This window comes from Fukomys damarensis, unplaced genomic scaffold (assembly GCF_012274545.1).
Source record: "Fukomys damarensis isolate Sample0158 unplaced genomic scaffold, DMR_v1.0_HiC HiC_scaffold_36, whole genome shotgun sequence".
In the NCBI taxonomy this organism is placed as follows: domain Eukaryota; kingdom Metazoa; phylum Chordata; class Mammalia; order Rodentia; family Bathyergidae; genus Fukomys; species Fukomys damarensis.
In genome coordinates this window covers 49,042,865-49,056,441 of record NW_022900948.1, presented here as the reverse complement: position 1 = coordinate 49,056,441, position 13,577 = coordinate 49,042,865, and the positions used below count along the sequence as shown (strand labels likewise).

At 62.4% G+C, this 13,577-nt stretch overlaps 2 protein-coding genes across 3 annotated transcripts in view; both read left to right on the top strand.

The window, feature by feature from the left end:
• Positions 1–5,118, top strand: part of Npdc1 (neural proliferation, differentiation and control 1) — a 6,599-nt gene extending 1,481 nt beyond the window's left edge. The window contains exons 3-10 of the mRNA XM_010608955.2: positions 2,320–2,466; positions 3,405–3,539; positions 3,621–3,794; positions 3,868–3,934; positions 4,022–4,106; positions 4,304–4,383; positions 4,562–4,658; positions 4,743–5,118. Of these exons, the coding sequence (XP_010607257.1) occupies positions 2,320–2,466; positions 3,405–3,539; positions 3,621–3,794; positions 3,868–3,934; positions 4,022–4,106; positions 4,304–4,383; positions 4,562–4,658; positions 4,743–4,835 (878 nt within the window). The 3' untranslated portion in view covers positions 4,836–5,118. The remainder of the gene's footprint in view (positions 1–2,319; positions 2,467–3,404; positions 3,540–3,620; positions 3,795–3,867; positions 3,935–4,021; positions 4,107–4,303; positions 4,384–4,561; positions 4,659–4,742) is intronic.
• Positions 5,119–9,193: 4,075 nt separating this feature from the next.
• On the top strand, positions 9,194–10,670 carry Fut7 (fucosyltransferase 7). Of its 2 annotated transcripts, none has more exons than XM_033759140.1 (2): positions 9,194–9,412; positions 9,673–10,670. In XM_033759140.1, exons 1-2 carry the CDS (start codon positions 9,400–9,402, stop codon positions 10,527–10,529), a joined length of 870 nt encoding a protein of 289 aa, XP_033615031.1. In that variant the 5' UTR covers positions 9,194–9,399; the 3' UTR covers positions 10,530–10,670. The 2 variants fall into 2 exon arrangements, with proteins under 2 accessions (XP_033615031.1, XP_033615030.1); XM_033759139.1 differs by having other exon boundaries at positions 9,514–10,670.
• The last annotated feature ends 2,907 nt before the right edge of the window (positions 10,671–13,577 follow it).

Below are 13,577 nucleotides of genomic sequence, written 5' to 3'. Positions count from 1 at the left end.
CGCGGGGCGGCCTCGAGTCCACGCGCTTCGTGCCTTTGTCTCGTCGGGAGCCGGGCCGGGTCCGCGTCCCCGGGGCCTTGAGTCTCTCTCATTGTCTCTGTATCCCTGGGTTCCCGAGGTGTCCCTGGTCGCGGTGCGAGGCCGCCTGTCTTGGAGCCTCGGGTGGTGCCCAGCACACACCTGCTTTGCTTTCCACTGCAGAGACTGAGGGTCCCAGCCTAGAGTCGTGCTCCCTCAGGGGAGGCGGGCTGTCCCCGATCCCTCTGCACTTGCCATTCTGTCTTCTGTACTAAGGTCTGTGGATGGGCTCTTGAGGACAGGGGTGAGCCCAGGGTCCTGCGGGGGGGGGGGCTCCTACTTCCCAGATGGGTGCACAGTGTCCAATGGCACAGGGCTGTAGGAACCCAGGCTCCAGCACACTGCCCTAGGGTGGGCGTGGGAGACCATCCTGTGGTTCACTGTGGCAGAGGTGCTTTCCCCAGGCTTACAGATGAGGCAACTGAGGCCCAGAAAAGTCAAGTAGCTGGTACAGGCCACAATTAGGATGTGAACCTGAGCGGTCTTGTTCTGCGTACGTGGCCTCTAGAGGCCTTCTCCTGGCTACAGTGACCCTGGGTAGAAGGATTGGCACAACCAGAGAGGCTCTGGAGGCTGCAGGCTCAGCAAGACTGGCTGAAGGTGTGGAGCCACCTATGGAGAGCCTGGCTCCTGGACTGCAGCTGCTGTGCTGACCCCTGGGTGCCAGGGACAGGCGCCATCCCCAGTGCCCACCAGCCTCTGCCCCTTCATGCCCAGTGCCTGGGAAGAGTCCAGGTGTGGGTAGAGTGCCAGCTACTCTTCAGCTGCCACTGCTTCTGGGACCTCATTCTCCAGCGCAAGGCTGGAGGGGGCCTTCCGGGCTAAGAGCAGACATGCAGCAGCTCCATCCTGGGGGCCAGAAGTCTCAGGAAGAGGCCCTGGCAACCCGGAGCCAACCCTGCCCAGCAGGCCTCTGCTGCTGCCCTGGCACACTCTGGGTTATCAGCACCAGGGGCAGGGACTGTCTGCTCCCTGGTGCCCAGCTGATGGGTGGGGTCCAGGTGAGCCTCCTGGCACAGGCTTAATGTATAACTAGCCTGTGCCCAGGCCCGGCCTACTGATAGGCTACTGGGGCAGTGGGGTGTCTGGCAGGGACCCTGTGCCCACCTTTGCCACTGGGGCTGCTGGGACTTCCTTGCAAGGATGCTTGCAGCCTGGAGCCAGGGAGTGTCAGGTTTCCAAGGAAACCAAGCTAGGCCAGCCAAGGTCTGGAGAAGGGCACATCTTCCATGTCACGTCACTCTGGGCCCTAGTGGCCCTGCCTGCAGCGAGGGTGGGGGCTGGGAGGAGCAGGGACACTGGTCCTGCTGGATCCTCTGGGCTTGCCCTGACTGCGACCAGTGTCTCAACTTGGAGATGTTCCTTAGCTTTTTTTGTTTGCTTGTTTGCTTTGAGACAGGGTCTCACTATGTAGTTGAGACTGACCTGGAACTCACTATGTAGACCAGGTTAGTCTCGAACTCACAGCAATCCTCCTGCCTCTGCCTTCCGAGTGCTGGGATTACAAGCATGCACCACCACGCCTGGCTGTTCCTTAGCTTTGAAGCAACTGAACTTCTGCATCCCAAGGGGGAAACAGAGGGCTGCCACTCCCGTGCTCCGGCAGAATGAGAGGACCAATTGGCTGTCGGAGCACCATGGACTGGGTTCCAAATCAGCGAAAAGAAAATGGTTCAGAAGGAGAGCCTGGCCTGGAGTCCCCAGCACTGCCCAGCCCAGGCCTCCTGAGGCTGTGGGTCCAGCCAACTGCAGTGGCTTCCCTGCCCTGAGGACAGGCTGGACTAGTAGCAGCAGCAGCATCTTCTCAACTGGCCCTTGCTTTAGGGTCTTTCTGAGTCTGTTTTGTGGAGCCGTGATGGGGTGGCATGAGAGGTGCTGCTCCCAAGGCAGAGCCTGGGTCTCTTTGGAGCTCCCAGGTTCAGTTTGCTCTGGAGCAGTGAGACCAGAGCGCAGCCATGGGGGTTGGAACAGCCTGGCCCAGAAGAGCCCAGGGCTGCCTGGATGGTGGGGGTCAGCTTCTGGCCTGGCTGTGCATAGCCAAAGGCACAGGCTCAGGGGAGTGGGTGGGGCAGCGGAGTTCCCATAAGTCTTGGAACTGTTTGCTTCCTGGTTCTGAGCCCTGGCAGAGCAAAGGGAAAGCCTGCTGGCCCAGAACAATGGCCGGAGCCAGGCTGGGCCAGCACTGTGGGGGAGGGGAGGCTGGCTGAGGGCTGTGAGCCCCTGATCCTGCTTTCTTCCCAGATGCAGCTGCCTGCCCCGGGAGCCTGGACTGTGCCCTGAAGAGGCGCTCCCGATGTCCCCCAGGTGCGCATGCTTGCGGGCCGTGCCTTCAGCCCTTCCAGGAGGACCAGCAGGGGCTGTGTGTGCCCAGGATCCGCCGACCGCAGGGTATGTGAGAGTACATGGCAGGGGTGTGGCCCCTAAGCTGGTGAGCGTGGCCTCCAGGCCTCAAGTCACTCTAGGAGCTGGGTCGGAGCCAGGGCCTGCTGGGTGGAGCCTCAGGAAAGGAGGGGTCAGAGCTGCTGCTGGAGGATTCTGTCCCCACCCTTGGGTCTGCTGTCCTGACTGGGAAGTTCTGTTGTCCCCCGGGGGTAGGGAGGCTGTTCGCTGAGTGGCATGCCTCCGGGTATGACAGAGCTTTACAGAGAGATGTGGGTGGCACCTGGGGACAGTGCTGGAGAAGGGTGCTACTGTCTTCCCGCCTCATCTTGCATGTGGTCTGTACTCAGGAGAGTCTGCCCGGACAGGGGCCCTGGTAGAGATCGGTGAGCTCCAGGACCAGCTGCCCCTCCACTGCCATCTCTTGTCCAGACCACCCAAGGGACAGCCTTTTTTGTTGTCTTTTTGAGACAGGGTCTCGATGTAGTTCAGGCTGTCCTTGAGCTCAGTGTGTAGCCCAGGCTAGCCTCTAACTCACAGTGATCCTCCTGCCTCAGCCTCTCGAGTGCCGGGATGACAGGCAGCGCCACCACCCCTGGCCGGGACAGCCTTGATATAGGGCTGTACTTTGGCCTCTCCCCATTCCTTTGAAGGTCATTGTCTCCCCATCCAGAGCAGATGGATGGGGAGACATGGTGGCCTGGTGGTGGCCATGGTGGCCTGGTGTTCTGCCCTTCCCTTTGTGGACACAACCAGGGGGAGTCCCTGTTCCTTTCTCTGCTGGGTCTCTGCTGCTTCTCCTAGCACCTCTTCCTGGCCCCACTTTTCCTGGGACCCTACAGCTCAGGAAGCTTCTGCAGCTGTAGTCATGGCAACCTGGTTTGCAGAGGGGCCTTGGGCTGGCTGAGGGGCAGGGACCTCTGCACCTGACGGCCCTGCCTCTCCAGGGAAGGGGCCCCCCCTGCCCAGGCTGGAAGATGAGATCGACCGCTTGGCTCAGCAGCTGGTGCTGGAGGAGGCCAGGCCCTCACAGCTCCTGGCGCAACCCCTCCCTGAGGCCCGACATCGGCTCCTGGAGCCTGGTGAGACTCTGGCCTGGTTTCCCTGTTGCCACCCTTTAACCCCAGCCTCCTGGTCCCGCTGACCGAAACCCCCTCTCTCAGCAGTTACCCCAGGTTCCTCAGAGCGTGATCAGAGACCTGAGCCTGGCCTGCCCTCCACTCGGGGAGCCCCCACGCCCACACCCCGCACCTCCTTGGGCGCCCCAGCGTCTTCTGGGCCAGTGCACATTGCGCCCCTGGAGCCCCGGGGTGGGCATGGTGAGGGCCTTGCCTTCGGTAGGTGGCCTGTGGGAAGGGCAGGAAGGTTGGGGGTGGCCCTGGGCCTCCCCTCACCACTCCCTTCCCACAGTGCTCCTCATTGTGTTCTGCATGTCTGGCGCCACCGCCCTCGCTGTGGCCACGCTCTGCTGGTGTAGGTGAGCTGGGCACAGGTGGGGTGGGCTGGGGGCAGCAGGTGGTACCACCCACCCTCCCCAGAGTGATCTCAGCCACCCCTCCTGCAGGCTGCAGCGAGAGATCCGCCTGACCCAGAAGGCCGACTATGCAGCTGCAAAGGCACCCAGCTCGCCCAGGACACCCCGGATTTCGGTGTGTGGCCCAGTTCTGGCCTTGTCCCCCAGCCTCTGGCCACACCCCAACAGCCTCCACCTGTGGGCCCCTTCCAGCTGCACCCCTCCAGCCTCCGGCCCCACTCCCTGGGCTCCAGCCTTGCCCTGCGGCCCCACTGCACGCTCCAGCCCCAGCTGCCACCTGCCTCCTCCCTACCCTTCCCTTTGTCCCCACAGCCCGGGGACCAGCGGCTGGCACACAGTGCGGAGATGTACCACTACCAGCACCAGAGGCAGCAGATGCTGTGCCTGAAGCGGTAAGCCCCCAGCACGGTGACACGGGTGTCCCACCCCTCTGGACCCAGTGGCACCTCATCCCTCCCCTGCCCCCAGCCCCATCCCCTACCTCGGCCGCCACAGGGCAGGGGCGTGCCATGTGCTCACCTGGGTCCCTGGAGGGCATGCGGAGGACCCAGTGATCCCACCCTCACCCAGGCACAAGGAGCCCCCCAAGGAGCTGGAGGCGGTCTCTTCGGATGAGGAGAATGAAGACGGCGACTTCACGGTGTATGAGTGTCCGGGCCTTGCACCGGTAGGCACACATGGGCCCCCAGCAGGGGCGGGGGCTCCCAGCGGGCATCTTGCAGCCCAGGCCTGACCAGTGCTGCCTCCACAGACTGGGGAGATGGAGGTGCGCAACCCACTGTTCGACCACTCCTCGCTGCCGGTGCCCCCGCCGGGACCCTGCTCACCGCCCCCACTGCAGTGACCGAGGCCATGCCCACCACTTGCTCACCGCTGCCCGCAGTGGCAGGAGCCTGGGGAAGAACGCTGCTGACCGTGCCCATGCCAAGGCTGACACTGGTGCAGGGCCCCTGCCAGAGAGAGCCTGCTGTGTGCCGGGAGACCTTGGTCCCCTTGTACCTCCCCTGTCCAGTCTGAGGCTCCAAACTGGAAGGAGAGGGGCGAGCCCAGGTGTGGCTGGGGAATCCTGGAGACAAAAGCCAATTAAAGTACCTTTAATGCCCGCGCTTTCGGCTGTGCTGGAGGTTCAGTGGACCTGCATTGCCCTGCACTGGGACCCCTGTTGGGGTCTGAGGCCTCTTCCTGTGCCAGAGAGAGGTGGCTGGAGGGGAGGATCCCCAGGGCTGGACAGGACATCCTGACCCTCTTGAGTGGGCCGCCATGGAGGAGGGGTGGTGGTGTAGATCCAGGCACTGATTTGGAAGACCCCATCTGGGAGGAACAGGGCTGATACACCTGGGTGTGGCACCCAGCATCTCCATCCTGCCTGCCGTCCACCTGGGCTCATGCAGTATAGAGTGGGGTGTTCCAGGCAGAGGGACTTGGAGTACGTTCTCCAGGGTGAACCCGGGACCCTCAATACCTGGGGCTGGACTCGGCCGAATGAGGGGCCTTCAGACCCTCTCAGATGAGAGCAAGTAATTAGGATGGGCAGGGCCCTCGAGAGTGGAAGGGGCAGCTGAGCGTGGCGTGGCACTTAGGAGGCTGAGGCAGGAGGATCACAGTGAGTTCGAGGCCAGCCTAGGCTATGCAGTGAGTTCAAGGCCAACCTGAACTACATAGCGAGACCCTGTCTCAAAACAAAAGAGTGTACGTGGCACTTGTGTGGAGCAGTGACAGAGACAGTGCAGGGTGGGGGCTCTACAGGGCCCAGGGGGCTTCGTGCACAGCAGGCTGCTTCTCCAGCCAAGCTTACAGAGCCTGGCAGGGGTCTTCCTGGAGTCCTGGCTCAGACCCAAGGGGTGCCTCCTGGCTGCCTGGGGTCCAGAGCAGCCACCTGTCACCTCCTTCCCCTTCGCCTCCCCTCCCCCTTTCCCCTCCTCCTCTTCTTCCTTCCTTCTTTTTCTTCTTCTCTCTCTCTCTTTTTTTTTTTGGTACCAGGGATCAAACTCTGGACCTTGAGCTTTTGAGGCAGGCTGTGGCACCACTGAGCTAAATCCCCAACCTCTCTTTTTCTTTTTTTGTTTTACTTTTAACAGTACCAGGGGAGAATTGGACCCAAGGCCTTTGCACTGAGCCACACCCCCAACTCTTTTAAAGCATTTTTATTTTGAGACAAGGTCTGTGTTACTTGGTCTGGGCTTGACATTGAGATCTCCCCGCCTCAGTCTCCCTGAGTGCCAAGATCACAGCCGTGTGTCATACCTGCCTCCTCCGCGTCCATCCTCTTGACCTTTGGTGGGTCTGCTGTCTGTCCCAAGGGCTGCTGCTCACTCTCAGAGGTTCTGGAGGGTCTCCTGGCTGGAGAAAGGTGTCCAGAGCCCTCCTGACCCACTTACCTGGCAGAACCCCATTTGGCTCAGCTCAGCGGTGAGGTTCAGACCCCTCCTTGTCAGGCCCAGGTGCACATGGGCTGCTCTGGAGTGAGGCTGGGGACCCCGGTCCTGGTGAGGGCCTTGCCAGGGCCACATTAGCCTCTTCCCTTCTACCAGAACCTGGGAGTCCCTGTGCTGGCTCTGTGCACACCTTCCCCAACTCAACCCTGACTGCTGTGCCAGGGCCCTGGGTCCTCCTCATCCCGAGCCTGCACAGGCCCAGCTGCAGCAGCCGGGCGCCTCCCACACCTGCTTCTCACAGGAGCCCAAAGCATGAGGCGGCCGAGCTCCAGCAGCTCTGGCAGAACACGCCTGTGCCTCCCAGAGCACAGATGCCGGGGTGACAACTCCCTGTCCAGCACAACTATAGGGAAAGCCCATGCATAGCCTGAAGCACAGCGTTCTGTGAGGCCCAGCCCAGAGTCTGGGGTGTGTGGTACTCTCCAGCCCATGCTGCTGCCCCAGCTGCAGCCTCCCACCATCCATGTGGCATGAACGGAAGAGAACATGCAAAGTTGGGGTGTGCCTCACAGGTCCCTGGAGAGCAGCCTCCCCACCTTGATTCTGCAGCTGGCCCCAGGGCTGCTGCTGAGGAGGAGCCTGTGCTCCCCAACTCCCAGGTGCTGGGAGGGGCCAGGCCTGCACCACACCCTCGGTGGCCCACTGGGACTACACTCCTGCTGCCTGGGCCAGGGCACTCCCTCAGGCCACCTGCTGGCCTGCAGCGCCCCCAGCTCTCTGCAGACCCACCTTCCTGAAGCTCCGCCCAGCCCCAGTGTTCGCAGCAGGAGCCAGTCGCTTTGGGGCATGGTCGCCAGGGGGCCCTTGTGCCTGCTCAGTGCAGGCTTGGCCTGGCTCCCTGAGCTTCCCCGGCTGGGGCGTGGCCCCTCACCCTCCTGCCAGCTGGATGCTGCTGTGCTCTCTCTGCCCAAAGTGCTCCCCGCTGGGGGCCTGGAGGGACCAGGAAGCCCTGGCTGGGCAGTGTGCGATTCTGACTGCCTCCCCTCGCCTCCAGGCTTCTGAGCTGGGGTACTGGGGCCCACTGGTGTCCTCCAGAGCCTGGGCAATCAGGAAGCCTGGCAGGGATCAGGAGGCAGGAGGTGGCAGGTTGGGACCCCCCAGATTTCTTGGGTCCTGCTATCTCACACCCTCTCACATTCCCTAGCTATTTTGGGGCTACCGGGTTCCCACACGTGGGGGCCCTCAACATAAGCTAGGCAGCAGCTGGGTGGAACCTTGGGGGAGGGAGGAGAGACTCCGAATCCACCCAGGAAGGAGCTGGCTGTGGGTGTGGGTGAGGCTGAGGCAGGGCCCTCACCAGCCTGATGGCACAAACAGGAAGGACGGTAGCTCTGGCCACCAGCTTCTGGTGGCCTTGCGCTGCAGTCAGGGGAGCCACACAGGGAAAAAGAGATGGGGCTGAAGAGCCAGGGTGTGTTCCTCTGGGGTCCCCTTTGGGGAGCGATGCCAGAGGAGGGGCTTCAGCACAGGTGCCCTGCAGGCATCTCCACAGGCACAGGGTGGCCATCAGGAGAGAGCCAGGCCTAGCTGCCCACTCTCTAGCCCTCTGGGAGCAGAGTCCCTCATGCTGGCTTCCAGCCTTTGTGCAGTTGCCCGCCCTCCCTGCCATTGCACAAGTTTCCCACCACAGCCTGGTAACCAGGCAAGCCACAGGGTGGGGGCACTGCGAATGCCGCAGCCCTGGAGCTCTGCCGCCAGCTGCCTGGTTCCCATCCACAGTCGTCTTCCCATGGAGCCACAAGTGCAGGAGACCAGCATTCATGGTGCCCCGGGGTGACAGGATGGGGTTTGGCGGGCTGTGGGGCCCCAAGATGGAGCTGGGACTGCAGGCCCTTTGCTGCCCCTCTTGGGACCCTGCATGTGACCCAGGCATAGCTGTACCTGGGGCATGTGGGGTCCTGGGCTGCAGGTCTGAGCTTGGGGTGACCTGGCGGGCCATGCCAGGCTGGCCTGCTCAGGGCTGCTGCATCGCTTACTTGGAGGGGCTGGGTGAAAGGGGAAGGAACTTGACCTCCGTAGTTACCCGGGCCACCAGGCTGGCTGGAGAGGGGACTCAGGCTGCATTTGGCCTTCCTTTTCCTGGCACAGGCACTAGCCCCCTGCCCGTCAGCATCAGGGACAGGACGACTCCTTCCCTTTCCAGTCTGGAAAGCCCCCTCCCGAGGCATCAGAGAGGAAATGAGTGAGTATAGCCCTTCCCAGCCCACCCAGGACCTGGGGCCCAGCCTGCAGGCCCCCTCCCTCCTGCTGCTCCATACCACTCAGGGCCTGCCCCCCCCAGCACATGCAGGGCTCCACGAAGAAACTCTGGTACCCCTGCCCCTTCATCTAGATTCAGGGCCCCAGGCAGTTCCTTGAAGTGACAGGGGTGGGGTGGGCTGGGCTGGGCTGATGAGAAACCTCAGTCTCCTGAAATCGCTGAGCACACACATCTGTGGCACCTGAGGGTCCAGGAGACCACGGCCGGCAGAGGGTGAGAGCAGAGGGTGAGAGCAGGGGAAGTGGCTGATGCCACAGGGAGGGGCCGTGCCGCCTAGGGAAGTGTGCCTACTCTCACTGGGTGCCCAGGCCTGTGCAGGCAGTGGCTGGGGTGCCCATATGAGGAAGGGCAGCCACTCAGGTGCCATGTGGGCACCTCCCTCCTACTGGTCATCTCCTGGCCTATCTGGGGCCTGGTAGAGGTGGGCAGGGGGCCTGGTTTAAGGCTCTTCCTGTTGCGAACCCCACGCCTGGCAGCCAGAGAGGTGGGGGTGGGGATGGTGGTTGATGCCAGAGGCTGGGGGGGCAGGGGTGGGGCGGAGCTGCAGCAGGAAGGCCCCCCGGCTTCCCTCACCTTGGGCAGATGAAAGAGGAGGGCTTCCAGGCAACAGCTGAGTCTGGGCCCAGCCGTGATTTCAGGGTGCTGCTTTTGAGGTGGCTGCTGTGATTTGAGAACCTCAGATCTTTGGGCTGACTGATTCCAGGAGGCTCTGGATGACTAATTCTGGTGAGTGCATGGCCCTCCAGGAGGGTGTGGGTGGTGGGGCAGGGGAACCCATGCATGTCCCCAAGCCTGGGGTGACAGCCTGTTTTCCTGTCCTGCTGCAGGGCGAGGCCCTCCCTGGAGGCTTCAGGCCTGGGGGTGTCTGGCAGTAGGGGCCATGCTCTCGGGCCTCTGGCTCCTGAGGTTGCTGGGACCGGCACCAGGGGCTGCCCCGGCACCCCAGCCCATGGTCACCATTCTCATCTGGCACTGGCCCTTCACAGAACAGCCTCCAGAGCTGCCAGGTGACACCTGTGCCCGCTATGGCGTGGCCCACTGCCTCCTGAGCACTAACCGAAGCCTACTCACGAGTGCTGACATGGTAGTCTTCCACCACCGCGAGCTGCAGACCCAACGGACCCGTCTGCCCCTGGCCCAGCGGCCACAGGGGCAGCCCTGGGTCTGGGCTTCCATGGAATCTCCCAGCCACACGCGCGGGCTCCGTCGCCTCCGTGGCATCTTCAACTGGGTGCTGAGCTACCGGAGTGACTCCGACATCTTCGTGCCCTATGGCCGGCTGGAGCCCCGCTCCAGCCCCGCACCCCCACTGCCGGCCAAGAGCCGTTTGGCCGCCTGGGTGGTCAGCAACTTCCAGGAGCGGCAGCAACGTGCCCGGCTGTACCGGCAGCTGGCACCCCACCTGCAGGTGGATGTGTTTGGCCGTGCCAGCGGGCGGCCACTGTGTACCAACTGTCTGGTGTCCACGGTGGCCCGGTACCACTTCTACCTGTCTTTTGAGAACTCTCAGCACCGAGACTACATCACGGAGAAGTTCTGGCGCAATGCACTGTTGGCCGGGACCGTGCCCGTGGTGCTGGGGCCCCCACGGGCCACTTACGAGGCCTTTGTGCCTCCTGACGCCTTCATACACGTGGATGACTTTGGCTCTGCCCGTGAGCTGGCTGCTTTCCTCACTGGCATGAACACGAGCCGATACCAACGCTTCTTCGCCTGGCGTGACCGACTCCGTGTGCGGCTGCTCACTGACTGGCGGGAGCGTTTCTGCACCATCTGTGCCCGCTACCCCTATCTGCCCCGTGGCCAAGTCTACGAAGACCTGGAGGGCTGGTTCCAGGCCTGAGCACCCGCCCTGGGGGCGGGGGCAGAGGGGGTATAGGGCTGGATGTTGCAACCAAACCAGCGGCATCCGGCCTCATGGGCCATGCTGGGGCAAGCCAGGGTCACAGACCAGGAAGCCAGGAGGGAGGAGCAGCTGGGGGAGGCTGGGGGAAGCAGGTGGGCTTTGGGGCCCCGGGAGGCAGGCAGGGTGGGGAGAGGTGGTAGGAGGCTGTTTCACAGGCTGATCAAGGAGGAAAGGGGCTTGGGATGCCCCTGTCTGCCCAGAACAAAAGCTGAGCAGGCTGGGCTGGGAGAAGTGGGGCAGGGCTCTAGGGGCTGGGGACATCCGGTTTGTGGTTTGTGGGGCCCAAATCTGGACCCTGTGAACCTCTGGGACTGAGGTGCCCTGGTCCTGCTGTGTCCATGGTTCTGGCCCGGAGACCCCGCGAATGAGCCACAGTGGGCTCAGGGAGGGAGGCAGCATGGACAATAAAGGGACAAATGTGACTCTTGGCGGGTGGTGTCTGTCAGGGCCACAGCAGCGTCCCTACACCCTTCTCCTGCCTTGTCATGCTCTGCTAAATGGCAGCTCAGAGCACCTTCCTGGCCCCCAGGAACAAGCAGAGCAGTAAACCAGGCTGAAGCCCCACTGGGCTGAGGGTGTCCGTCTCATGGGGCCCGGGCTGGAGGGTCTGGGTGTGACAGGACCTGACTTGTGACTTGGAGTCCCCCTGGGGCTGATGGCTGCAGGGGTGGAATGGAGGGTGGGACTTGAGCCTAGGTGGCAGGTGGGCAGTGGGCTGGAAGGGAGGTGGCAGGGACCAGGGCGGTGGTGGTAAGGCCCTGGGTGGGCGGTGCCAGGTGAGCCCATCCCCTGCTGCTTGTGGGAAAGGCCTGCCTGGGCTCCTGGCGTGGCCCAGCCCCTACCTCCCCAAGGGGAATGTCCTGAAGCTGGTGGTGGGGCCGCACCTGCCGGGGTCACCTACTGCTGCAGAGGAGCTGGGAGGGAATGAGCTGTGGACCCACAGAGCCTCATACACTTCTGAGGGTGCACTCTTCGTGCATCTCAAGCAGAACCCCACTACTGCCTCACCCTTCTGGGTCACAGGTAGGGAAGGAGAGGCCCTTAAAGAGCCGTCAGGCGACCTATAACCTACCTGCAGGGCCTGCCTCTCCCTGAGCCAGCCTGCCCTCTCCTGCCCCCTGCTGGCCCCTGCTGGCACTGCTGGCCTCTGGGAGGACCTGGCTCTGCCACAACCGTCCCCCATTCCCTACACCTTGGACTGAGCTGGGGCCTGTGCCAGTCTGGGCCTCTGTCTGCCAGGAGGGGCTGTCTGCGACACTCCCTGTGCAGAGGCCGAGCTCACCTCGGACACGGATCGACAAGCAAACCCAGCACCCTGACCTGCACCTCCTGGGTCAGCACCCCTGCGCCTCCACTGTTGCTGCTCAGGGAGTGGCAGCCTGGGTAGAATGCCACATTAGAGCCCTGCAGTGAATATCCTTTATTTTTTTCTGAGACAGGGACTTGCTACATATTGTATTAAAAAAATTTTTTTTTGGTAGCAGGGATCAAACTCAGGACCTTGCCCAAGGCAGGCAACGGCGCCACTGATCTAAATCCCTGACCTCGAACTTGCAGCAATCCTCCTACCTCAGCCTCTCGAGTATTACAGGCGTGTGCCATCATATCTGGCTTCAAAATCCTTAATTATAAGAATTCCCTACAGAGCTAGACACAGTAGTACATGCCTACAATCCTTGTACTCGGGAGGCCGAGGTAGGAGGATCGCCATGAATTCAAGGCCAGCCTGGGCCACATAGCGAGATCCTGTCTCCAAAAACAAAAACAAAACAGAATAGAATGAAAGAATTTCGAGAACAAGTGTAACTTCATCGGAGCAGCAGCTGAGCTCCAATTCCAGGCCTGCCCCCAGTTCTTCATGTGGCCCACCCAGCTCTCTGCTGGGCCACCACCTCCCCTTGGGTCAGCTGGATCCGCTACTGGACTCACCCCCCAGATGCCCACACCCGCTGGAGCTGTAGGGACATTCAGGGATTCCTCAGAGGAAGCAGAACCCACGAGATGCAGGCCCGCCTGCTTTCAACCTACCAGTTTAAAGTCCTCATGAGCAGCTGGCACGGTGGCACTGGCACCTGTGGACTCAGCACTCTGGAAGCTGAGGCAGGAGGACCGTTTGAACCCAAGAGCTGAAGGCCAGCGTGGGCAACACAGCAAGCCCATTCTTAAAACTTAAAACAAGGCCTGGAGATGTAGCTCAGTGGTAGAGAGCTTGTGCAGCATGTACAAGGCCCTGGGCTCAATCTTTGCCCCCAAACCAACAATGACAAAACACCAAAGCTTGTGGAAAAACCTGTTTGGATAATGTTCTGGCCCCACTTGCCTCCTGCTTACTGACTGCTGAGTGTGTGCGCTTGTGCGCTGCGCCCCAGGACCTGCGGGTCACAATCCTCCTTCCTGTCTGCCTTATGAGCCCCATCAGGGTCACTTGTCACTTGGTCACCAGTGACCCACTTGCTTGGGACACAGAGCGGCCTGAGGGGGTCTCAGCAGTCCCGTGATGAAGCACTGGCTCTAGGAGTGGAGGCGTCCGGAGGACCCGCATCCACGGGAGGTTCCCGCCGCGCCCAGAGGAAGAGGGTGAGCGAGATGGGTGCGCGGGGGCGGGGGTGGAGCAGCCAGTCCACCACCAGCGTCCCCATAGGGCGCCCAGAGAACAGGGACCCCTTTGGGTGCCTTGGCAGGAGTCCCCTAACGGGATCGGCAGGACACAGGGCCTGGGCCCCGGGAGAAGCGACGGCAGGCGGACCCCAGTCCAGGAAAGCGGAGAGAGGGCGTGGGGTGCGGAGATGGGTGCGCGGGGGCGGGGGTGGAGCAGCCAGTCCACCACCAGCGTCCCCATAGGGCGCCCAGAGAACAGGGACCCCTTTGGGTGCCTTGGCAGGAGTCCCCTAACGGGATCGGCAGGACACAGGGCCTGGGCCCCGGGAGAAGCGACGGCAGGCGGACCCCAGTCCAGGAAAGCGGAGAGAGGGCGTGGGGTGCGGG